This window comes from Eleutherodactylus coqui, chromosome 7 (genome assembly GCF_035609145.1).
Source record: "Eleutherodactylus coqui strain aEleCoq1 chromosome 7, aEleCoq1.hap1, whole genome shotgun sequence".
In the NCBI taxonomy this organism is placed as follows: Eukaryota; Metazoa; Chordata; class Amphibia; order Anura; family Eleutherodactylidae; genus Eleutherodactylus; species Eleutherodactylus coqui.
In genome coordinates this window covers 53,353,170-53,379,758 of record NC_089843.1, presented here as the reverse complement: position 1 = coordinate 53,379,758, position 26,589 = coordinate 53,353,170, and the positions used below count along the sequence as shown (strand labels likewise).

The following is a 26,589-nucleotide window of genomic DNA, read 5'->3' as shown; positions in this document are numbered from 1 at the left end:
CTAGTATTGCTAGCTCCCCTCCATTGATACACATGAGACTGAGCTGTAATACCCATTACAACCTGTTGGCATGTGTGGTGCTGTTTTTGGAAGCAAGACACCATGTCTTTCTGATCCTTTAATTACGTCTTGACCTCCCTAAGTAAACCCTTGACATAGACTTTCCCTCGTAGTATACAGTGAACGTCTGTGTTGGAATTTTTTGGAAACCCGATGAACGGGGGTTTCATAGTGCCGTTGAGTTCTTCACCGATTTGCTTACTTGACAGGAGTAAAATTATACTTTGTGTAGGAAAATGTGAGGGTTTTTGCAGTTGGTACTCGCCACCTGTATCTCCAGCGAAATGTCAGCCAAGGTGTGGATCAAGTTTCAGCCCGAATCGGACAAACACGACCCTGTGAATGAAAGACCTTCATACTTCCCAGCTAATGGTTAAGCGAAAGACTTCAGCTAATTTTTTAGACAGCTGTTTGACTTTGCCGGAAAATGTGGGATCCCTGTGGGACTTGTCCCATTAGCCAACAGTTCTGGCAGAGTCCCGAAGACTTGAGAAGCTTCACCCTGTAAGGTTCTACTTTTTTCCTTTTTCTATTTTTTTGCACATTGGCCGGTTCAGCGCGGCAGCTCATGCGTGAATCTTCTTTCAGACGGAGACGGCTCACATTTCACCGTTCTGATGTTCACAACTGTTTTGCAGAATCCGAGAACTTGTTATCTCTGTACATGGGAAGAGTAAATGTCCTGTACTTTTCTTTCTCTCTAGCGCATTTCATTCTTTCTTTCGAAGTGCGTTTCAATGATCAGAAGAGAGTAACGGGATAGGAAATCTTAGAGTACTCTGTCACAGTTAATATTTGGCATTAATGGCTTCCTTATGTGATATGGTTAAGACATTTCAGCAAATAACTTTGGGGGGAAAAAATTTTTGTCACTCATCGTGTCTTGGAATGGAGCACAGACAAGTTATTACAACCCACCCTTAAAGGACTTGTCCACTTGTAAATTACTGATGGCCTTCCCTTAGGATAGGTAATCAATATAGATCGGTGGCGGTCTGGAGCCATGGTCCTTTGCCGGTCAGCTGCTTGGCAGGCTGGTGGATTTCTATAGGAAGCAGACAGCTCCGTTCCTGCTGGAGTGGTCAGACATTGGTATTGCAGGTCTCTAGCATTCATTTCACTGGAAACTTGGCTTGCAATAACAAACCAGGCCCCTGTAGTGGGAATGGGGCTGTCTGCTTCCTGCAGAAATCAGCTTTGTGCATGAGCGCCAGAGAACATTGGCGAGGGTACTTGACAAGACACCCAGTTATCTACTGTTGGTGACCTATACTGAGGATAGGCCATCAATAGTTTACAACTGGACAACCGCTTTAACCAGTCTGCAAATAAAGGAGGAGCTGGACCCATGCTGCTTTGGCTGATTTAGCCAAGACTTTGTGTTTAGAAATAAAAGGGCTCTTATGGGATCGGTCCAAAAAAAGTTTATAACTCCATTAGGTGCTATGCTATGGCGGTATTTCCCCTTAAAACGGGGGGAATGTATCGAATAAAAAAAAAACATATGGTGGCACACACTGTGCTTATTACTTCCAAAAAGAAAGCCTTAATGCATACACAAACCCACCGTGTTAGAACCTTCACTTCAGTCCCAGCTCTGTCACCGGGTCTCCCAATATGGCCGCCCTTTGCCTTTGTCAGTCACGTCATCAAGGGGGCTGACTGTTCAGCCCATCTTCATTACTAAGCCAGCCTCTTCTTTATGGCCAGGACAGAGGTAGAGGATTAGTGACCACCTCTGTGGGAGGTTTTAGGGCAGCCATATTGGTTGTCACTTAGATTCCCAAGAGACAAAAACGTACTAAACAGACTTTCAAAAAGATGACCCGAGACCATGTTGTGTTTCCCTGCATGCCATACATTTGTATGAATATCAGGATCAATCACAGAAATCATTTGCAATGAAGTTTTGTTTCATGTTGAACACACAACTCTTCGGCAATGGAAACCCTATAGAGCAGAGACCTAGATGCAGTTCTTCTGTTTTCAGCGGCTGGTGATTCATTTCCGTACCAAGTGACTGAAGTTGACTTTCAAAATGACAGCGTCGTTGTGGTTTTGTACATATGATAGCGGCTTGTAATCGTTAGACTTGTCACGCTTGCATTATAACCCGAATGTATCAGCTGTCTTCACCAGCAGATGCATCGCTCTGATAATGCTATATAAAGTTCGGCAGCAAATGAATAGATCTCCTCTATGGAAAGTTCATTCGAGATATACCCTTTGAATTAGGACCTTTCTAAAGCATAGCTTCATCAGAATTAAAAATGGTGAGTGCACCTCCTAGATAGTCTACCATAGTGTATATCCTGGGTCAGGTCATTAACATGTTGCTTGCATTACGACCTTGGACTCATTGGAAGCACTTCTACTTAGTGACCCTCCAGTTTCCAGACTACATTCTGTTCCTGGACAGGAGGGGTAGAAGGGATATATTAACTGCAGTTCTTCTTGGCCATCTCTCCAATTTGCGAGTTCTGGGCCAAGATGGCTACAGCAATTTTTTAGCTACCTAATGCACTTTGCTCTCTGGCCAGTGCTGATCACAGGATCACCTCTGGCCAATCAGAGCAGATATAGAAAACGAGGCTTTGGACCGCCAGATCAAATGGACTGCAGAAAAAATCTGCAGTCCACCTCCCCCTCCGACCCTTAGACAAAATTTTATCCTGAAACCCGGAGGCTTGCTTTAAGAGGCTAAGGGGTGGACAAACAAGGATATGAGCCATCTGTGTACTATTGGTTGAATGGGGCTCACTTTAGTAAGGAGGAGCCGCAACCAGATAATGTCTAAAACAACCCTTTTGCAACCTGTTTTTTTTTTCAGGGTCGACCTTTGGCCAAAAAAAAGTAGTTATTACTTGGTGGACAGTCTGATGAATAGCTGTTCATTTAATACATCGATGCCCTGAGTTTGTTAGATTTGGAGCTACTTTGGCTGAAGGCGGTGCTTAATCCATGGGTGACTATATCCTCCATTTCATATGAAGGCACTGAAGCAGCTCGAAATAGTGAGAACCGCAGCTAACAAGTTCTCGCATCACTGCTCCCTGCATGAACTACTTTCATTTTAGTTTCCAAGTTTTCAATGGGGTTGGGCTTCAACTTTGGGCCAAGTGGTGGTAGACAACTCTCTTCTAGATTTATTCATGACTCTGTTCCATTGTATAGACAATATCATCTGACTTTTTTTTTTACATGCATGTGTCTAAGTGTTTTTGGCCTGAAAAGGCTTTTAAGCACTTCAGAACGTAATCATTTTGTCATAACTGATCAAACAGGTACCTTACGTAGCTGTGACAAGTAGACGTGACCTGTGTTAACCACGATCATTCACTTTACATGACCCTCCGGTGTGTTGCAGTCGAGTTAAGTGTTTTGGTTGACTAGCTTAACAATACGTGAAGCATACCTTTCAGAAATATGTAGTATAGCCTAAGGATGATCTAGGTGGCATTGTTTCAGGTGACCTTAGAATACTTCGGTTTGTTATTGGTAATATCAGCTCAAGTAGTTTTAGGGGCAGGCTCTTAATTCTTCTCCACCGATGAAGACTCTGTTCTTTGTAGGGTCCTCTTGACTTTCTTTCTTGGCAATTTCTTTTGGGCATCCCCTTTCTTATGTCCTCCTAAGCTTTCCTTAGCTTTCTCCAGACTAGTTCAGAAAAATGTATAGGCTGCTGACTGACCAAGAAGAAATCTATTGAATTACAATGGCTGTCCTGCAGTATTTATAGACCATTCTCACAACTGATGGTGGATACTTGGTGGAGCTTGACCTGAGAGAGCTGCTAAACAATTGTATTCGTCTTGTACTGGTTACCATTCTTGCACAATTGGTTGTTTATTCTTCTTTGGAACTTCTTACCGTAAGACTGTAGACTTTCATCTTTCGGCATGTGTATAGCTCTGATAGTAGAGTTGTCGTTATCTTCTGATGATTTACTGTAAAACATGACATTATTGTAAGAGGCGTGAGACTTAAATAAGAAATGAATGACTCCTACACCATGGCCTACTAATTATTTGCTGCACTTTTAAAGAGTTTGTACCAGGATCAAAAGTTATGCCCTATCCACAGGATAGCGGTTAACTTGCTGATCGGTGGGAGTGTTACCGCTGAGACCCTCCACTGATCTCTTGAATGTGGATCCCATGTTTTGCTCTGCCTTGTCTCTGCGGGGTCGCTTCATCTCCCATGGTGACGTCAGAATGAGCAGTGCTAGCCCAGCGACCAACGCTCCATTAATTCCAATAGGGTTTACGGAATTAGGGTTTCTGAGCCCCCCCCCCCCCCCCGTATTCCTCACTGTGGGGAAGTGCTGTCCTTAAAGAGGTTTACCAGAATTTCAAGTTATGCCCTATCCGTAGGATAGTGGATAACTTGCTGATCGGTTCGGGTCTCACTGCTGAGACCCCAGCCGACCTCAAGAAAGGAAGGTCCCATTGCCCCCATCCTCATTTGTAAGGTTACTGCACCCTCAGCAGAGAGGAGGAGACTGAATAGTGCACCGGTTGTGCAAGCGCACCAGCACTCCACTAATTTTCAGTGGGACTGCTAAGATACCAGAGCAGCACCCACTCTGGTTTTTCCGGCAGTGACAGCAGTGTGGTACTCTGGAATCCCATTCTGTAGATCGGCTGGGGACACTGATATGCAAGTTACCCCCTATCCAGTGGTTAGGAGATAACATCAAATTCTGATACAACCCCATTTTAACTAAAATATAGGCTTTAAAGTCTGTCCATGGATCAGAGGGGGAAGTTATATTACCTGGTGCCGTCCTCTTCCTGGTTCCGACCACTGATCGCCTGTCACCGGGACCCACTTCATACATCCAAGATTTCTCCAGCAATTCTTAGACTACCCAATGCACACCGAGCACTCGATAGTCTAAGGTATTGTACACTACTTTGATTGGCCAGCGCTACTCATGTGGCCAATCAGGAAGCTGCATGCATCGTCTGCAGATTAACAGGAGCATCACAGTCATTGTAGAGCCCAAGAACAGACATTTTGGCAGGGAAACCAGGAAAAAGGACGGCGCCGGGTAATATAACTTCATTTGGGCAAATTTTGCCCTGGGACTGTAGGGTTACTTTAATTAAAAAAAACTACACTCACCGCAATATATTCTTGTTTTCTGTCACTCTTTAGGAGAATGTAGGTCTGAATCCGAAGGCTGTATACACGGCCGTAAACTCGTTATGCCTCGGAGAGTTCTAACCACTAAACCTTACTTCCTCTCTCTTCTGATTTGCAAAACACCAGTGCAGAACAAACAGTAATATGTTACTATAGCAGCCGCTGTGGGGTTTGCTGTTCTGTGCATGAATTAAAATATATAGTTACTTCATAGAAGAGGAAAAAAAGAGATTACCATGATTTTAAAGGGATTGTCTAAATTTGACCTTTTCATCCTGTGGCTGAATATGGTTCCTAAGCTCAGAGCGGTTCTATGTGAGGCATACTGTAGGACCGTAGACGCCTCGATGGCTAGCCCTACAGCAGCCATAATACCACCATGCGCAATCACTTAGGATTATGGCAACTACCACTGACTAATCGTAGACGCCCTCTTATTGTCAGCCATGCTTTTGCTTTAGTGGTGGGCTGTCCTATGTAAATATCCATATTGTCGGACCCTGCTGGCTCTTTCGAATCGTTTATTTTCCAGTTCCGGATCACTGTGAAGATTGCCGCTACCCGAAGAGCAGCTGGTGTCCGCTATCTTCATGGTGGACCAAGTGTCCCCCATATAGCGAATGGTCACTTTGATAGTTTGAAGCACTGCATGTCGTCTCCCCGTCGCATCTGATTTGGGATAGGAAAGGGAACACCACACATTTTGGAAGTATTTTATTTTTGAACCGAGCTTTACGATGCTTAGTTGATGTTCCTCAAGCTTCTGGTTATATTTTGCTTCTTGCAGTCCTCGGCCGCCCACAGAAGATTACTTCCTGGTTACAGGATTCATAAATCCTGCCTCCAGGAAGCGATGGCTTTGATTGGTACTTTGACCTCTGCTCAGCCAATCAATGCAGCGCTCTATGAACCAATCACATTGGTTCATCAAGAGCTGAATTGATTGGCTGAGCAGAGCTTGAGAACCAATCGGAGCCATCAGTTCCTGGAGGTGGGATTTATGAATCCTGTAACCAGGAAGTGATCTTCTGTGGGTGGCCGAGGACTGCAAGAAGCGCATCATAGCTCCAGAGCAGCAGGAGGGACCGTAAATCGAGTCTGCTAGGTAAGTATAATAAGATATCCCCTAAAAATAAGACCTAGCACCTCTTTTGGGGCAAAAACTAATGACAGTCTCATTTTCAGGGAAACACAGTACTAAAACGATTCTTAGTAGATGTTCCCCAAGCTTTTGGTTATATTTTGGAAGGGTACTTTTGCAATGAAGATCATGCTTAATGCTACCTGACCTCGCTAAATGAGTATGCCAGTCACAGATTTCCAAGTGGTTACTTTGCTCCAAGTAAAGGCATGAGTGGTCGTCTCAGTTTGGTAAGGCCGCTGAATATATGGGGTCAATAGTGATTCATTCCACAAACATGAAGCTCCTCAGTCCTATAAAGCGTGGGCTTTTTAAGGTTTTTTTGGCAGTTGATCTGTTGGGTTCACTTTTTTCACAGCATTACCTAATTCTTCTCCGCATGCATCAGCTTAATGTTTAGATTCCATGAAGGAAATGCGGCAATGTCGGTGACCCCTGACATGTGAGATTTCCTTTTTATGCTTTCACAGAGCAAATGTCTGTGTTGTTAGTACAGAGACGGTCCTTGTAGTGGTATGTTTGTAATGAGAAGTACAGTCCAAACACACTCTTCGGGGGGTTAGAAGTTTTAGTTTTGCATGGAACTAAATCAAGCTTCACAAGGTAGCGGTGTGTTATAGTACAAAACCGCATTCATCCCGAGGCCTAAATAAAGGAGGATACGACTGTCCATGGCTATGGGATTCTTCATACAGAACTGTTTAATCTTATGCATATTGTTGGTAATGTTGCACAGATGTCCATTCTCGGGTTAAGCAATAAACCACAATGTACCACTCTTCAGTTTTACTCTATCCTACCAAAAGTACTTGTAGAGCTGAGCAAGAATCAGAAGTAGTATTTATTTCCATATGTTAATACTTAGTGGAGCTCCTTGGGCCATAATGACATCGGATACTCTCTGTGGTATACTTTCTACTAACGTGTTTCCCTCCATTCATCCTGCAAACATCTGGCAAGTTCCCTCAAGAACGATGCATTGGCATCTACAATGGTGGAAGGAGCGTTGTCATTGGACAGTTTAGTAATGGAAGAACTTTCTATAGAGTGATCAATCACGCTACTCCATCTTCACATCAGATTGACCTACCTGGGTGTGGAGGATGCCTGGGGAATGCCTTCTAAGTGTGTTGTGCCAACAGTTACTATGGCGGAGGTTCCTTTATAGTCTGGCGATGTGTTAAATGGCATGGTCCAGTCCGTTGGTTGTAGTGGCAAGAACCATGAACATGGAGGTGTACGTTGACATTTTAGACCATCGTTTCCCAACTCCAGTCCTCAAGGCACCCCAACTGGTCATGTTTTCAGGATATCCTTCATCAGGTATTACACTTGCAGTACCAGTGTCCACCACTGTTACTGGCAAATACTCTCCATAGATACCAATGAAACAGCGCCTGCCTCTTGATTTATTCTTGATTAGGCCGCCTGCAGATGGCCGGGTCGGATCCCCAGCGAGAATTCTCGCAGCGGGATCCGACCCGTGTCCCTGCAGGATCCAGTGCGGTTCTCACCTTCTCCCACGGCTCCACTCTCCACTCCGTTTTGTAATGCAATCCTATGCAGGCGGGCAGGGGCGGAAATTCTGCCCGTGTGCAGTGGGCCATAAACAACTTAAAAGTGGATGATTTCTGAGAAATTGTATCCTGACCTGGTTTTCAGTTTCTACACACTGTTTTTCTGATAATTTCAGTTGCTGATTAATTGTCTGAAAGGGTTAAACGTTGCAGCGAACACACCTGCCCGCTCTTCATTGAAGCAGCTGCTGCATTTTAATCTCCGGCTTTGCCTTTGATCACTGTACACACCTTACTATTTGTAAGGAAAGATCTGGGGCAGCAGATTGTAGGTTCCCGCAGACTATTTTCTTTGACCTTTTGGATTATTGCCCTGTTATTAAACAACGTAAAGTGATAAACTGCATTGCCGGTAATTGAAGGATCGTATTTTCCTAAAGCTGGCCCTACACAGTTTGAGGTTTTGGTGTATGTTTGAACGAGTACACCCCTACCTACCCCATTGGACGTTGGATCCATCTACGGCTCCATTCACATCATAGCTTCCATTAAAGGAGATGTCCCGAGGCAGCAAGTGGGTCTATACACTTCTGTATGGCCATAATAATGCACTTTGTAATGTACATTGTGCATTAATTATGAGCCATACAGAAGTTATAAAAAGTTTTATACTTACCTGCTCCGTTGCTGGCGTCCTCGTCTCCATGGAGCCGACTAATTTTTGGCCTCCGATGGCCAAATTAGCCGCGCTTGCGCAGTCCGGGTCTTCAGCTTTCTTCTATGGAGCCGCTCGTGCCAGAGAGGGGCTCCGTGTAGCTCCGCCCCGTCACGTGCCGATTCCAGCCAATCAGGAGGCTGGAATCGGCAGTGGACCGCACAGAAGAGCTGCGGTCCACGAAGGTAGAAGATCCCGGCGGCCATCTTCAGCGGTAAGTATTGAAGTCACCGGACCGCCGGGATTCAGGTAAGCGCTGTGCGGGTGGTTTTTTTAACCCCTGCATCGGGGTTGTCTCGCGCCGAACGGGGGGGGGGGTTAAAAAAAAAAAAACCCGTTTCGGCGCGGGACATCTCCTTTAAAGATACACATCAACATTCTACGTCTCTCTCTGATGGAAGCTATCGATCCGCTGTATGCCGGTTTATTCGAATACAGTGGTATACCTAACCATTGGCTGAACTCTACCGGCCCGGCTTTTGCCAAAAGTTCACACATCAAGCATATGCTGAGTGGTTGGCCAATGGACAAATTCGGCTTATGTGTCAACGGAGCTTTAACCTGCCATGTTGTTGAAGACCAAAGGCCTTGTTAGCTCAGTTTCCCCAACTATATGGTTTAGTCTAAGTTCATACTAGTGTTGTATTAGCATTCGAAAAACGGCCAGATCTGCTTTGTCACAAGGTGGTGGAACAGAACCGAATATAACGTGTTGACTCTAATGGGGTCCATCGGCGTCTGTTCTACTGTCTGCCCTTCTCTAGAACAAAATAGTCTCCGGCCCGCTTCCCCTCCATTTATGGAATGACTATCGCCCCTGAGTAAAGTTTGTGTATGTACTATCGCCCCTGTGTAAAGGTACCTTACGTTTTATAAGAATTTTTACAACTCCTTCCTGTGTACTTTCTTATCACTGAGGGGGTCGTATTATAATTCCTCCTTTCTGGTATTAAAGCTATTTAATCATAGCAGACCAATTGGTAAAGGGGTATTCCCAAAATTAACTTGATCTATCCACAGGATAGGTAAGAAGTCTGATCATTGGGGGCCTCTGTGGATAGGTGATGAGTCAATTTTGGAAATACCCCTTTAAGTAGGCTTAAAATGTGGTGACCCTTCTTTAGTAGCCAAAAATGTTACTTCTCAGCAGGGGGCAACAAAAAGAGTATGGTAGAAAGCCCTTCCCATATTAAAGAGAATAAAAATGTTGTACTCCCATTAGTGATTGGAAGGGACATTCAAAAAGTTGCATATTGCTAAATCTTTATTTTTGAAAATCCATTTTTTTGGTTTTCCGTGGGAGCATTTGGTGTATCGTTGATTTTCAACATCAAAGACTGGATTTGCCCTTTTAAGATACTGTAAAAATGGGCTGGATAATGACTAATTTGGGACTTTCCTCTATCGAATTCTTGCAGTGCACATGGTTAATGTGTGTTTGTAATCCAAACATAACTGTTTATGTTCGCTCTCTCTCCCAGTGAAATATCAGAAGACGTCCAGAGTATTTTCTGGCATGCCCTCACCCCTCCACTCCTCTGACCTACAAGACGTGCAGATCTGCCGTTCTACTGAGAAGTCCCCATACGAAAACCTCATCTGGCCCTGTAACTGCAGAGCGCGTCTTGAGCACGCAGACAGGTGTAACATGACCCTTCTTCTCGGCCTTTAGACGTCTCGGAACTGAAAGAGTAGTAGGGCTGGCCAGGCTTTGTCACGGTAGAGCCAGGTGCAGTGCGTAAAATGCCCACGTTTCATATTGGGGGCAGATTGTGCTAGCAAAGCAGAATCCGTTTCTGTTTTGGAAACATGACAGGCTTTGTAGGAATATCTAAAATGTGAGTCAGATGTTTTAGAGGCCGGTTTCCTCTTTGTCGATTATATAATCTGATTTATTGCACTATCCTCTTCCTGTATATACACAGAACACAACAGAAAAAACTCTTAGGTTGACTAATTCGACATTCCTCGCTCCTGAATTGTTGCACCTCGTCCAGGTATTGGAACAAAGATCCTTGTATATGCAACTACTGTAAGACGAGTACCACCACCGTTGACTCACCATTGGGCCGTTCAGTATAGCATGTTGAAACTGCAGATCCCAGTTCAAGGATTGCCGTGTGGTTAGATGTCTCAGCACACATTCGGCACTGTCCATCATTAAACCCTCTTGTACTTCAGGTTCCTAGAGGGGCTTAAAGGGGTTCTGTCAGTTTAAAAAAAAAAGTACTACGGGAAACCCTTAAATTTGGCATTCCACATCTTGACATGTCAGAACATAGTGTTGACTAGAGTCCATGAACCTGTAGAGAGAGCCTTGAAATACTTTATATGAGGAGTTCAATGGTGATTAAGTTCACAGAACCTCCAGATATGATCCTTGGTCCAATTGAGCTATGAGAACTTACTGTAATGATACAGATCTCTATACTGCGTTGGTGGCTTCCTTCGAGATAGTGCATAAGAACGTTCTCAAGATCACCCGTTAACGGGTTTTTTTTCTTGGTGCCGCATCTTTCCTTTCTCTATGACAACTACAATGTTATATCCCCCCTCTGCTGCTCTGTCCTTGTATCTCTATCTATTTCTGGCCTTGATAAACAAATGAGATTGCTGGCTCGGGCAATCTTGTGATTTTCCACGGTTGTGTTCTGCATACTCCAGCTTGTTGACCCCAAACAATGAGCCCACTCCAGAAGTTGTATAAAATTCATAGTCCTAACCATTGTCTCAAATGCCGGCTTTACCTGGAGCAGGTTGAACTTTTTTAAAGAGCAAGGCCACCAAAAACTAAAACAAAAAGGGTTGGTCCTTGAGTTACTTCCTTCTGTTAGCTCTTTGACTGTTCATTTTGTGAAAAAGCTGGACCAAAACAAACATGGCTGCCATCACAAATCCTTTAGGGGTTACCATCCCATTTTTCAAGACTTTGTCAAGCTCAGACTTGCCTCCTTGTGCTGTGAGAAACTCCATATCGTTGCATACAGCTTGGGTGGGCAGTAATGGCAGCCATATTGGGATTGAGTGTCAGCCAATGTTTGCCGAAACCAAATACGGAATGGAATTAACTTGCGGAATATCACAATTTATGGACTTGTATACACAGGTGAATTTTTTTATTTAAGGTGGAAACGCCCTGTAAGCATTGAACCTGAAGTGTTGGCATCCCGCACTTGTTTTCTTTGAAGTTGGTGAGTGAAGGGCTGCGCATAGTTTTGTATTTGATCTGAATTGTTTGCCAACTTGTGTAGATTTTGCCAAATTCATTAATCATGGTAGATTTGAGTCTAGACAGCCTTTCAGTACAGTGCGTGCGATTCAGTGCCAAGTTACCCCACATAATCGCCAACACTATTTCAAGCTACTTGGATAAATCTCTAGGAATTTTCTTAAATAGCACCTGGATAGCAATGAGGCAGCATTCTTCACATAGTTGACGCGTTTCGGAGCCCGGCCATCTATTCTGATATTACAACCATTATGTAGTTTTAATTTTAATGGAATTTGTGGTGTTGAATGAATTTTGCCATAGGAAAGGGTTAAAGGCTATGGATACTGTTGACACTTTGTTGGCACGGACACTTGCCTCACCCCTCGTTTCCTGATCTACGATAGGCAGAGTCCGCTGTCTGCAGTTGTATTGTATCGAAGCTGGAAAAATGGACCTCCAGATTTATTTTTCCTCCTGTTTTCGATGAAAGGTTCTAAGTTTAGTGTGTGTCTGTCACTTGTGTCTGAACAGACGGACAATGGGAGTCTGCTGGATCTCGCCAATGACCGGTGTAGAAAAAAAATTAACTTTTTTTTGCTGCTTTTATGAAGGACTTCATCCCGGCAAGAGCCAGGGTCAGATCCAGAAAAAAATGGCAACTGAATTGTGTATGAAGTAATTACCCCCTGGCCGATGCGTAGCATGCCATCCTCTGCAGGGAGTTGTAGTGGAAAGGCTGGAGAGCCATATGCTGACCCGGATTGCCATATGCTGAAGTTTTGCATATGGGAGAGGGGGAGAAACTTTGCCACTGAGCTAGCTTGAAATTGATGACATCACGTTTCCAAAAAATAGGACTACTTGTTCACACGTTGGTCATTGCATCAGGTAAAATGGGCTGGATGATGGTGGCGATTGTTTCAAGTGCATCCATTTATCTCTAGAGGAATAACGCATACGCATTCTGCAAACGGGCAATAAGGGCCCGTCTTAGCATCCCAGCGGTTCAGACCACCATTAAAAGTAGTCTTGGGGCAACCTCTTCAATTATAATGTACAGGTTATGGGTACACAGGTTTTAAAGATGGACTTCACCCCAAATTGTAGCATGTTAAATAATTGACATTCTATGCTGACTTTTTGGGTCCAGGACCAGGTTCTGAAACATGAGTCATTGATGGCTGTCATGGCTCCTATTTTTGTAGAGTTTAATATGGGAAGGGGAACGTGCCAAACTTTTTTTTAATCAAGTTGGACAGTATGGGTATTAAATCCATGCATAATAAGTTTTTGGGTGTCCTGGTAGTGTTATTCCACTTCAAACCACAGTCAGATTATTTGGCAGCTATAGGACCTAAAGGGGCTTTTTGGCGCTCTACTATTAATGACCTATCCCCAGGATAGGTCATCAATCGTCAGGGTCTGCTAATGGGATTTCTGCCAGTCAACTAATCGGATTCCCTGGGAAAGCGGGGTACTCGGCTGCAGGCAGGGTTGGATTCTGCTCCTGGCTCCCACATGCAGAATCTGACCTGCCCGTGTACATGAGCCCTTAAGCGTAAGGCCTCAATTTAGTTAGACCTAATCTCCTCATGGGTGGGGTCAACAAGTCACATCATCTTGGCTCCTTGGCTACAAAAGGTTCAAAGGGGATAGTGAGGAAGGATAACAAGCCCCAAACCCTTGTGTACTTAAAATGAGGGGTATGTGGTAGGGGCCACCCTGTCGGGCTCCCCATTTTATTTATTTTTTGCTGTGGGCACTTTCTTGTGGTATTCAATCTTTGACATTTGCCCCATAGATGAGGAGGATATTGTCTTTCTTTTCAAGAGCTAATTGATGCACCTTCTTAGGAGCGTCTGATCCCGGCTGTAAAGTCACACGGAAGATGAGAATGTGTCGCTGTCTTAGCAGATGGATGCCACCCAGCTCCTCCGCTAGAACTTTGTCCACTCCAGTTTCACCGCCTTGACAGCCTTCTCTTTAATTTATCATGACTAAACAGAAATGCTATAGTAATAACAAGCATTAACGACCAGATGAAGCAAGATGTCAGTCACAGGATCTCTCGTTGGAGACCTTGGAAGGAAAGCCCGTTGCCATAACAGTGACCAAAACAAGAGGTCCTAACAGGAACACCTCCGAGCAGAGTATTATATTGACAGGGCGGCCTGTGCTTTTATTACCCCGAGCTCAATTTAGCGGGATGCGTTGGTGGCAAACTTCAAGGGGAAATAAAAACATATTTTATGATAGGTTCTCAGAAACCTTCGGAAGGAGTGGGGGGGGGGGGGGGTAGTGCTTATTTAGGGCACGTAGTAAACACTTGAAGAGGCAGCTGGGCTAAGCATGTACAGTGCTGCCTGGGACACGTGTTATCTGCAGATTGCTTTATGAGGCCTGTGCAAGTTACGTTGCAGGAAACGAGATGTAATCCCGGTGCGTTCTGCACAAACTGCCAGACTTTGCAAAGTGCCTATCTCTAGAACAGATGAAGAAATGCAGAGGTTCTGCATAAAGGACAGCAGAGCTGATTACCTCTTCAAAGGCTGCCTTGTTTGTACTCCACAGTATGTATAGGCTGATATCAAAGGGTGCAAACTTCCCTTCCATATGTGCCGACCGATTTTTCTTGACTTGATCCCATGCCAAACTTTGCCAGCTCAAGACTTGTAGCTGCTTCCTATGTGCTCAGAAGATAATTGCTTGACTAGAGCATGCTCAGGATGGATCGTTTAGCTCCGCAGATGCACAAGGAAGAGTTTTTAGAACTTTCTAACATACTTTTAATTCACTGATGTTTTCAAGGTCTTCGTTTGCGGTCAGTGGAAATTGCTCTGCCCTAGTTTTCTCTTAGATAAATCGGGGGGTGTTCTAGTCCAGAGAGGTGCTTCTGCAGGAGAACGTGGCATCCATTCACTGACAGCAAGCAGGTTTCTTAAATGCGCACTAGCTTTGTAAACAACTTGTGTGCATATCATAGCCTGTGTGATAACTAGCAAAGCTCCTATTTACTTTTCCTAAAATGCCAATTTTTGCTTTGAAAAATCACTCAAGTGATGGCCACTAGGGGGTCTCCTAGTTTTCTAGTTTGCTGTCCACTTTCAGTTCTCAAGTATCAGGAGATACATGGACAGCTGAAAAGGGGAGCAGGAAATGAGTCGTCATACTCATTAAACTGCCTGAGAGCAGAAAGGAGGAAGATACACTCAAACACGTAGTGCAAGAGCTGAGGAGTTGGCTGCTACTGTTCACATCTCCACTGCTCAGTCTTGCTGTACATTGTCCTACATGATGTGTTACAGAGACCATATAGGGAAAAAAAGCACTCACCAGTCCTGAGAGGATTATGAATCCGTGCTACATCCTGTAGAGAGGAAAGTCTGAAAAAATGCATGATACGAGTCCTATAATGCCCAGAAAGTGTTATTCCTCATGTACACCCAAGACAAGTACCCTTTAAATGGTGAGACATTAAAATGAAAAATGATAAAGGGGTTTTTCAAACAATTTTTATTGAAGACCTAATCTCAGGGATAGGTCATCAGTAGCTGATTGACTGGGGTCCACTGCTCGGGACTCCCACCGGTCAACTGTTTGGGTAGCAGCTGTCAGCACCACAACACATAGGGTACAGAGCGGAAGCAGATCTGTCCCTTCTGTAGTGGCCGGAACTGGTAATTGAAGGTGCAACTCTCGTTGACTTTAATGGTCCCAATTACCAACGCTGGCTACTACATGGGTTTTGCCGGTGACAGCGGGAGCCTGAACAGCTGTTAAATCGGGGCTTGTTTTAGCAATCGGTAGGTTCTCGGCACTTGAATCCTACCGATCAAGACTTCTGACGTGTCACCGACATGTCAGAAGTTTTGTGTGTGTGTGTGTGTGTGTGTATATATATATATATATATATATATATATAATTGCCCTTTAAGGTATATGTACATAAAGTGTAACAGGAGAACAGGCACTATGCAGATCTATGAAGGCTTCAAAACTGGTCAGTGAGACTCAGCACATAGAAGAGCTCAGAAGCAGATCTGGCTTTCACAGCACTCCTTAACAGAACAAGATGAGTTTTTGGCACGGCCGACGGTTAAATTTATGAGCAAGTTTTTCAAGTTTGGATCTGAAATAAACCTTTGGACTTCTTCCAGTTGTTGGAGATAAAATGTTTAAACCTCTAAATCTTCAGTCTTAAAGTCTGCATATTTTCCTGAACAATGCACCTTTTAACATTTTAATGCCAGTCGCCATTCATCCACTTCCCAATTTCGTTTTGTTCGCCTCCTTTTTAATTAGTATGCAAGTATTCAAAGTGATACTCGGAGCAGAACTGAAAAGACCTGCCGCCGCCTCATTCATCGCCCTCTTGTCATGCTGAGGAGCCCACCAATGTTGGGTCTCCCGCCAAGAGCAGAATATCAATTTGAGTTTGAAGAGTTAATTTGGCAAACTTCAGGGGCGCCCCATCCCTGGACGGCAGCTGTCCTTTCATCTCATCTCTTGTGCAGCAAAGTGCCTGATCTAGCAGCTGCCGGCACTTGTCACATCCCCTATAGAAAAGTGGTGTGGCCTGACAGAATGTGCTTGTTACAAAATATCTATGGGTTTAATGAGGGGGAAACTTGGCGCGTTCCCTTCTAGAGGGGCAAAGTGACATTCGGTAGGGGAAAAAAAATTGTGTGTCATATTTGGATGAGTATCAAATTCTTTGTGTTTGCTTTTAAACTTGTCAATAACTTTTTTGCCCAATTGGAATTTTTTTTTCTTGCCTAGGCTTGTTGTACGACCTTTGTGATCCCGACAATATTTTTTTTCATGGGCATGTCTATTCTTGATGTTGGACATTGAGTGTTCTTTTAGCCGCTGTTGGGCCTATATATATATATATATATATCTCCAATGTTGTGCTCCTGTAGTAATTCAACGGAGCTTAAAGGGGTTATCCGGGGGGGAGGGAGAATTTTTGCAAACTGGATCAGAGTGATGGGAAAGTGTAAAAAGAAACTATTTAAACAAGAGGATATTTTCTTCGGAAAACCCCTTAATGGGCATTCTTGTTAATTTGATCGGGCATAGGGACTACATAAGAGCCCCATGTGGCGCAGAGTATCAAGGCAGCAGAAGGTTGGGGGGGGAGTTCAATCCCTGCATGGTTCAGGTAGCCGGCTCAAGGTTGACTCAGCCTTCCATCCTTCCGAGGTCGGTAAAATGAGTACCCAGCTTGGAGGGGGGGGAGTAACAGATGACTGGGGAAGGCAATGACACACCACAGTATGACGTCACCCAAGGAGTCAGTCGTGACTCGGTGCTTGCACCAGGGGACTTTACCTAGAGACTGCAAAGGATCTTCACTGAAAAGTTGGATTTTTAGAATTGTAAGAACTGTATAGGAACCAGCAGCAATATATGGGATACATTGTAAGTTACAAAAAAAAAAAACCTATTGAGAGCTTGTAGGTTGGGGTTGGAAAGTCTATAAATCAGTCTAGAGGTGTAGACCCTTAGGCTGTATTTACATTGGCAAGACTCACGTGTGAGTTCTGTGCATTGCATGACAAGACTTACACACGGATAGAACTCATTATTTTTAATGAGTTAATTTACATGAGCGTTTGGTTTTTTGTTTCTTTTTCTGCCTGCACCCACAATGCTAGACCAAAAAAACCCCCAAAATCACAACTTATCCTATTTTTCGGCACCCCAATTATTTCCTATGGGAGTAGAAAAGACATTGCGCTGGCATGGAAATGTGATTTTCATGGAACTGTAGTGAGATTTCAATTTCGACTATTGGGAATACTTACTTTTTTTTTTTCCAAACGTGTGAAAAACGCAAGTACTTCTGGTGCATATTGAGTGTTTTTCACCCAAAATGCATCGCACGTATGTAAATGAGCGCGATGTGTGTCCGATTTTCTCGGACCGATATTGCACTTGCCCCTTTAAATACATTCTTATAGGTGGGCACTCTTTATCCTCTGTAGTTTCATTTTGTAAAACCGTACCGGTTTCCATTTCCAAAAGGTGTATTTGAAGATTGGGATGAGTCATGTCTGTTGCTTGATCAAGCCATGGTCTTCATGAATCTTGGTCCCATGGTTGCCAGATACTTCAAAGAGACACAATCGATTCATTTGATTGAAAATTTGCCAAAGTTTTTTTTTTTCTTTTTTCCCCGGAAGTCTCACCCTAAATGATTCTTTCTTTGATTCTGGACAACTTAATAGCATTTCCAAAGTCTGCTTGATAAGTATTGAAATGCATATTAGTTTATGGTCGAGACCTTCTACAAATGAAGTTCATGGTTACATCTGCACCATTACCCCTGCTGAACAGGAATTTCTGCAGAGGGGGGATAGTTTTGGGTGTTCCTGCCCCCTTAGACAAAGTCCATCAAACAAGGAACACAGATGGCATGTGCCAATAACTATGCAGAGCGTGGCTCTAAGTGTTAATGTTTATTTTGCATTCTCCGCATAGAGAAAGCGGCCATAAATCCCTCCGGGGCTCAAAGCTTGGGGGGGCGGCTCTGATGCTATTTAATGGTTTAGCAAGTTTATCCATTCACCGGTTCAACATTTGGTTTGTGAACAACCTGAGGAATTCTCCCCCCCCCCCCCCCCTCTTTTTTTTTTCTTTTTCTTTGAATGGCCGAGTCGACACTGTCCATGTTGAATGAGTGGCTATTTTGCAACCAGGACATGCCGAAATGAGAAGTGTGTGCCGTGCTTGACAGGACTCCGCTAGGATAGGCTTGGCCCCATTCTTTTTGGCAACGCTTGAACAGTCAAAGGCCTCCTTTTTATCTATTGTTGCCTAGGAGGATACCCATTTAGAGTTCAAATTCCAGCAGGCTTTGGAAAAAACCAGAAAGCCGATAGCACTAAGGGCCAGTCGCGGAGATGATAATCAGGAATCAAAAGTGATCTGTAGACAAGCCAACACTTTGTGCTCCGACAGGAACAAACGCACTGGGGGTACTTAGCTCTGAATGAAAGCTTGAAGCCTCTTTCTTCTCGGAACATTGAATGAAACCGCTTCTGGAGGTGGCATCCACGTCGAGCATCTGCTGCTCTGTAGCCTTTAGAAAACGGCAGAGGAGGAGATCACAATGTGAAATTAGGCCCAAAATGGCATTTAATGAAGTGAGCCTCTGTGCTCTGTACTACTTCTATGTCTTCACAGTAAATGAAAGGCTCCAGGGTGAGAGCTTTCGGGGGTTTGCACAAGAAAAGACATCTCATTAGATGCCTCTGCTTTTTCTTTTCTTCCTTCCATAGAAGCAAAGAACTTTTTTGTGTGTCCAGGGAAGGTTGGACTACTTCCATCTGGAGGTTTTTGTATGTGCAGGCTTCAAAACTTTTCTTTCGCAGACAATACCTTCAGACTTGATGAACCCAGAATGAGCTTCTCTCTTTTTTTTTGGTAATTTAATTTAGCCATTAACATAAAATGTTGCCAACGGCTTGCTTGACAATTGGACCGTATCAAAAAGTTCAAAAAGAAAGGGAATAATCAGTCCATGTTTGAAGGGAAAGTTGTTTTCTGTAGTGTGTTGTGTGGAACTTTTATATTTTTACATGCAGTAGTTTAAAGTCCAGTAGAAGGTTTATGGGATCAAAATGTGGCCGGGTTAAGATCGGTCAAACTGTTGTAACATACAGGAAATATGTAAACCGAAAACCATTGTGCGCTACGGAAGGCAATATATAATTAGATTTGCATACATTAACCACCAACTATCACATATACATTAAATGGCCACTTTATAAGGGACCCCACTTAGTAGTGCGTTAGACATTTTTTTTTAGAAACGAAGCTATTAGTTGTGGCATCCATCCACAGGTCCCTAAAAACCAGGTTGCGCCAAGAACATTCCCCGCTCCATTTTCACCTCCACCAAACTGAACGGTTGGCACTTGACAGGAAGTGTTCATTGATCCATACTGCTTACACCAAATTCTGACCTCATCAACATGGTGCAACAGAAATCTGGAAACATCTGACCAGACAATGTTTTTCCTCCACTCAGTGATCTAATTTTTGTGCTCTTTTGGCCACTGGAGTCTTGTTTGTCTTTTTCTCTTGGACGGCAATGGCACCGGAATAGTCCATCCGTGCTAAGGAACGACGAGTTGTGTGTTCGAACATGTAAGTTGGATCACCAGCATTTTATTTAGCAGCAACTCACTTTGCTATCCATTTGTCAAGATGATTCTTGGCATCCTCCTTTGACCCCTTTCATTGATGAGTTGTTTACGTCCATACAATCCCCTTCTGCTGGATGATTGCAGCATCCTCGGCATATTCATGAGAAAACACTACAAAGTTGGCAGTATATCAAAATCCTGGCCTGGGGTAATCGAAGACCCAATGACCATGCCCTGTTGAAAGTTGTTCAGATTGCTGGATTTTCCCATTCTAATGTGTGTTCACACTGAAGCCGATCCACGGAAAACTTGGCACGTGATTTTATGTTGCACTCTGTGGTCACGTGACTAATTTCCATACAGAGAAGCTCCAATCGTGAAATGAGAAATGTCTGTATTGGCCTTTTAGTGTCTATCTGATGTCTGTCAATCTGAGATCTCATCACATCTCTCTCAATCTCTTATGTAATGTGTGCCCATTTTAGTCTACCAATCTACCATCTCCCATCTATGTCATATCAATCTGTGGCTGAGACTTGTGTATTATACATGCAAAGTCTATCTTCACAGCTCTCTAGAGCAGAATCATTTCCTTTGAGAAGTCACAACAGCTGGTTTTGCAAAAAAAAATATAGCAAATCCAATTGATCTTCTCCGACTTGCACTTTAACCTTCGCGTGGTACCAGTTTCAAAGTGCAGATCTGCAATGAACAAGGTTGGGATCAATTAAAACCCCATGGTGCCACACAAGGGTTAACATTCCAACAAACAAACAGTAGATGCTCTTGTAATTCACTGTCATGACGAAGAATGTAATCCTGGTCAATTGATAAAGTTCTGTTCGGCTGTCAAAGAGTAATATGCCAATTATACGCCTGCAGTTCTTCTTGCCCGGCAGTGCCGTTGACTCTGCAGTTCCCCTCGGTTGAATAGAGTCCCGGGATCTCTTCTGTTTTGTAGACCTGGTGCAAGCTGTTTATTTTGCATGCAGTCTGCCAGCCCCGTTTGTAGACAAAAAGTTCATCATCTTGTTGACTGTAAAGAATGGGTTTTTAATGTTCAGGAAGTTTGGTTGCACAATGGATTTGGAGTTTCGTCTAGAGGGAACTATCGAGTGGGTGAAAAAAAAATACATGTTACAACATAGCCGGTGTTGGCGGTCACTGTAAAAAATCAAGGATGAGCTTGATGAAATGTTACTCGTTGCTGGGACGGTGATAAAGTCTTCAGTTATTGAACTATTAGAATATTGACTCTCAGTAATGCCATTGTTCCTGTTTTTTTAATCTTCATCTTTTTTTTAAGGCGTTTACTGATTTTTGCCATGGGACAATTGCTTCCTTAATACCAAAAGCTTACGGAATGCTTATTAGCATTTCTATTTACATAAATCAGTAGTACATGTGACTATATGAATTGTAGTAATCTTGTATCTATCTTATTCCTCACCTTCCAGCAGCCTGTTACCCTTTTTCCTACCTTTAAGTGTCCCCTAAAATTAAATCAACCCTCCAGCCCATCCCAGGACTGGAGGGGAGAGTAATATTACCTCCCATTAATTCTTTGTGCTGTTGTTCCCTGAAGCCTCTGGTTCCCGTGGCCCCTCTGCTTTCTTCTAAAATGGTCCTGGAGCTAGTCCTGCCCGGTGCAGTCTGGTAGTCTTAAGCATTTCATGCTGCTCTTCGTTGGCCAGCACTAGCCAATCAGAGCAGCATGTAGTGTCTTAAACTACCGACGCACCACGAATGCTGGCTATGCATCAGATAGTCTTACGTATGGCAGCTGCCATCTTGGAAGATGTAATAGGAACCTCGAGAACAAGAGAGATCTGGGGGACAATGGCACGAAGGAAGATTGCGAGTTTATGCCATCGCTTCAAATTTTTGTCCTGGGATTGGAGGGTTGCTTAAGTCTATGATAATGCTGTATTTTGGTGCATACAGAGGGATGCTGCAGTTTTTTTCTATGTAAAGACCTCCACAAACAGAGTTTAGTCGTCCAAACCAACACATTACAGTGAAGAGCAACGACACTCTGTATCAGGCGATTGAACTTCCCCCGACAGAGGAGGTCGGGAGGAAGGAAGATTGGGGGCACAGAATCTTAACACCCGATTCTTTTGTTTCCCGAGAGATAAGCTGCTGCCAGGACAGTCTGGCTGTGGCTTAACTAACTAAGCACTTGAACCATCAGCCGAGTTAATTTTTTGGGGGGAGCCGGGGGAAACTGCAGTTGGATGAACCACCACTCTTTAAGGTGTGTGGGCATGCTTAGTCTGCATGTTGTAAGAGGGCAGGAGGAGCAGAAGTGGGGAGATGTGGTCAAGTCTTTTTGGCCACTTTAGGTTAGATCTGCCATACCCAAATGTGTTAGAAACAATCTTATCTGAATACTCTAAAAGACAATGTTTTCTTTCCCAGAACATATTGCCTTTGTCTCGTTGGTTTGACCTGCTCTACTTTACATTAGTTATGTTGAGTTCTTGTTGGTGCATGCCCGGCTTGTTTAGTTTTCATGTTTGAGGGATTTGTTCCAATATTGTCTTAATGTGTGCATAAAGATGTTAAAAATAGTGGTTTGCTGCCAATATGGCTCTCCACCTGTTAACTGCATCCTTCAGGGTGGAACAGGAAGAGCAATATCAATGCCAGACCTTGGACTCACGGTGTTTGTAGCTGAGGGTGGCTTAAACATACATACCGGCTTACTAACTTTTGGCTTTACTGCTAAAGGGAATTTACATGATCAGAGACAACAATGCTGTTCCATACATAGGCTAATATGGACAATAGGATAAATGATAGCTGGAAGCCAATAACCAGGGTGGTGGAGTCTTAAGTCAGTGTCTCACTTGTCAGATTGTGGGTGAGATATCTGTGGGTCAACCACCCATATATTGGGTGTTTTAAGACAACTTGGACTGACCTTTGCAGCTGAAACATTTACATCAACTTTTGGTGATCCTCACCCATCATATAATGTGTCCTTTTAGTTGGACATTTTGGACACCGTGCCACCTATAATTCACTCCCGAAGGCTACCTAATTCAGATATAGTCGGACGAATCTAAATTGGTCATACTTTAAAAGACTCAAAAAGTTGTCAAAATTTAAAGTTTTTGCCAACTTGAAAATAGTAATTATGGAATGTTCAAGTTGGACCTAAGTGACACTTCCGAAAATGCAAGAGCCTTTTGGTAGCACCATTTTTTTCACAATTTTTCAGTCGTACATGAATACAAGGTACACACACGAAAAAGGGAAGGGCTGTATCTTTCGTTAGCCGGAATAATCTGCCTGAAGAGGACGGGGGCTACAAGGGATCCGTGTGCCGAACTTAATACTCTATTCAATTTAAAAATTGCTCACTCCCCTCTTAAGTCCAGAAGCACTTGTGCAAATACTAAATCAGGTTTTATGTACCGAGTTGGCCGGCAAGTGATTTTTCTTTTACGCTTTACATAATCCCCTTGCAAAGCTTCACCGTTTCAGCAGATCTGGCAGCACATGAAATAGAAGTTGGTTAGAAATAATTTGGGAATTAATTAATCCTCTCTTCAATGTAAATGTTATAAGCCAATTTAGACTGAAATAGCAATAACAGCCTTTCAGGATGCCGATGCCGTTCACACAGCTACCGGCTCCATGTGAGGATAATAGACACGAACCGAAAATGCCCTTCTATAGAAATCATCTGTGGTGCTCACGATATTCGGGGTGGGAGCAGAAGTCACAGAATGGCCTTTTTAGCTTTTGGTGGTTAAATTTGAATGTTGTAGAAACTTTGATAGTCTAGTTGGTGGTTTACTTTAGTTCTTTCAGCCATATGCTTTACTACATACAGGACTTTATTACACATGCAATATACAGGGTGAGCACAAAATCAGACCCTGATTTCCAACGGATAGATTGAAATTAGACTGTTATGCTCACCCTGTGCTTTAGTGTATAAAGGTGCTCACCAGCCGAACTCTCAGCTCAATATAATGAGCGCCAATAAACATGTCGACACCTAATTTTCTTTTACATGGGCCGTGAGTCTGCTTACTGGGATGATCGATCCTCAGTGCATAAACTGGCTGTTCACATAGGATGTTGTGCAGTCGATCAGTGAGCATTTTTGTGCTCGCCGAAAGTTGGCTCACCATTGGCCTTTTTGCATAGCCCGATTGGGCGAATAAACATCTGGAGAAACATTTCTGCCTGGTAATCGGGCAATGTAAAATGGCATTAAATGGGTTTTCTGGGCAAAAGCTATTAATGATCTATCCTACTGCCTGGCCCACTATCGGTTCAATAGGTCCGTTGATGGAAATGCCATGCCTGGCCTCATTCCCATTGAAATCAATGGTAGTTAAAGTTGGCACTAACACTGGTGTCGGACGCAGAAGTGGAATAGTCACTTCAGCTCTCATTAATTTCAATGGGAGTGAAACCAGCTATGGAACTTCCACTCAGGTTCCCTATGACTGTCCGGCACTGCACTGACAGCAGGTGATTAACTCTATCAAACACCTTTCAGTAGCAAAACCACACAAAGCCTTAACGAGAAGCACCGTACAGTGTGGAAATACCCACATACAGTAACCAAATAACCACTCCATACATAAAGTAATCTAATAACCGTTCTGTACAATGTCTAAATAATACTGCTATACTGGAATATCGCATGTCTTATTTTTTTTTATTAAGGGTCCTTTTTTTGTCTTTTGCAGACCTCTAAAAGCCTGTGCTCATTGGACTATGAAGATGAAGAAGATCCCCACCTCAAGACCATTGTTTCCTCCCCTTGCGATTCCAATGACCATATGAATATCATCACTCCTGGCTCAAGTCCCATCAAGGAGACCACGAACGGCGGAAGCTGCCTCATCAGCTGCTTAAGGGAGGCATCCGTGAGCGAAAGCGAGGAAGACCTAAGTGACTGTGAGAGCACCGAGGGCCGCGAATTTCCTATAGATTGCGAGGAGCTGGATCTGGAACAAATAGAGAACAATTGAATTTCATTGCCTCTGTAAGAAAAGGCATCCTCCCCGGTAGAAGTGTGCCTTCTGTTGCCATTGCTCGCCTAGTGGAAAGACTTTGTGGCCTAGTCACCTGTTTAGTTAATGAAACAGACAAGATAAAGACTGAGCGTTAAGAAAGTCGTTTCCACCCAGTTGTATTAGCTGCGCGGCCTAGTATGTGGGGCTATTACGTACAAAGCTAAATAGATGTGAATGTACTCAACCGGTTTCCAGTGCAGGTTGAGAGGAAACTGTACCTACAAGTGCTGACAGCGAGTGCCTAAATATATATTTTTTGCTCAATACATACACAGATGGGGGGGGGGGAAGGACTACTATTTTAAGCTATTTTCATAATTATATAACCTCACTTTTTGCGGGGTGTGTTTGTCTCAGCGAGTACAATTTGTTTACTTTTGCGAACGTCGCACATACTAGGCTGCTATACGTCGGAGAGAAGACGGCAGAGAAGTTTCAAGGAAACCTTTATAAAAAAAAATAAAAATAAAAAAATAAATTTAAAAAATTTAAAAAAGATATTTTTTTGCATTTCTACAGCTTTTACAATTCTAGGGGGGAAAAAAAGCATCTCTATTTTGAAAATGAATTTTTCGGAAGGGCATTCTATAACTTACAATCTGCCTTGATTCTGGTGCAGGTATATGTTCTATATTTGATGAAAAAGAGCTTAAAGTTCTACAGGAAACAGAAAAACAAAATAGTCGACACGAGGCGTCTAGTGTTGGTCCAAAATTAACCGCACACTTTTTTTTTTTTATATATATAGTAAGCGGTTGCAAAACATGTACAATTTTATTTTTGCTCTTTTTATATATATATAGACATTGATCAAAATGTATTAGTGACCTTAAAGGTTCATGAAGGAAAAAAAAGGGCCTCCCCCAAAATTTTTAATTGGGTAATTTTTTTTTCTGCCTTGAACAAAGCAATGGTGATTTGTATTCCATGCATTGATGAGCGCAAGCAGTTACTTGCCTTGTGGGTCATTATTATGTTTTGGTTTTGTTTTTTTTTTCCTACTGTTCTAAATAAGTAAAAAAAAGAAAAAAAAGAATGTATTGGAGCACTTGAACTTTAGACAGGGACTTTGTAAAGTAACGATCAATTCCACAGGAAGAGGTCACCCCCTCAGCAATAGAAGGCAATTTGTCCTTTAATTAATAAAAAAAATGAACTTGCTTTGCATGTGTTGTGTGGTCATTTGCTTACGAATGATAGGACAGGGGTTTTCCGCCTAATTAGTGAAGTCTTGAGTCTGTGATGGCCATGCGGTATCTGGTTGTAGGCTGTCAATCCAGCTGCCCAACTACTGAGACAGTGGCCACTGGGTACACCTTACACAAGGTGTTTATACGTATACACGATCATATCAAAAGTATTTGGACACCCCTAATAGTAGAATGGATCATGCCTTATTAGCATGTCATGTGTCCTGAATAGAGATGAGCGAGTATACTCGCTAAAGGCAATTGCTCGAGCGAGCATTGCCTTTAGCGAGTACCTGCCGGCTCGAGATGAAAGGTTCGGGTGCCGGCGGCGGGCACGGAGCTGCGGGGGAGAGCGGGGCGGAACAGAGGGGAGATCTCTCTCTCCCCCTCTCCCCCCCGCTCCCTC

The 26,589-nt window shown here is 43.4% G+C and overlaps 1 protein-coding gene and 1 long non-coding RNA gene across 4 annotated transcripts in view; one reads left to right on the top strand and one right to left on the bottom strand.

Annotated features, from left to right (window-relative positions):
• Window positions 1-26,154, top strand: part of FAM53A (family with sequence similarity 53 member A) — a 62,964-nt gene extending 36,810 nt beyond the window's left edge. For all 3 annotated transcript variants that reach the window (XM_066573014.1, XM_066573013.1, XM_066573015.1), the window contains one exon: window positions 24,664-26,154. In XM_066573014.1, coding sequence (XP_066429111.1) covers window positions 24,664-24,948 — 285 coding nt within the window. In that variant the 3' untranslated portion in view covers window positions 24,949-26,154. The remainder of the gene's footprint in view (window positions 1-24,663) is intronic.
• On the bottom strand, window positions 3,189-5,319 carry LOC136573322 (uncharacterized). Its single transcript, XR_010785870.1, has 3 exons — window positions 5,188-5,319; window positions 3,931-4,007; window positions 3,189-3,691 (listed from the first exon to the last, which is right to left on the bottom strand). It is a non-coding gene; the product is annotated as an uncharacterized lncRNA (long non-coding RNA).
• Window positions 26,155-26,589: the final 435 nt, after the last annotated feature.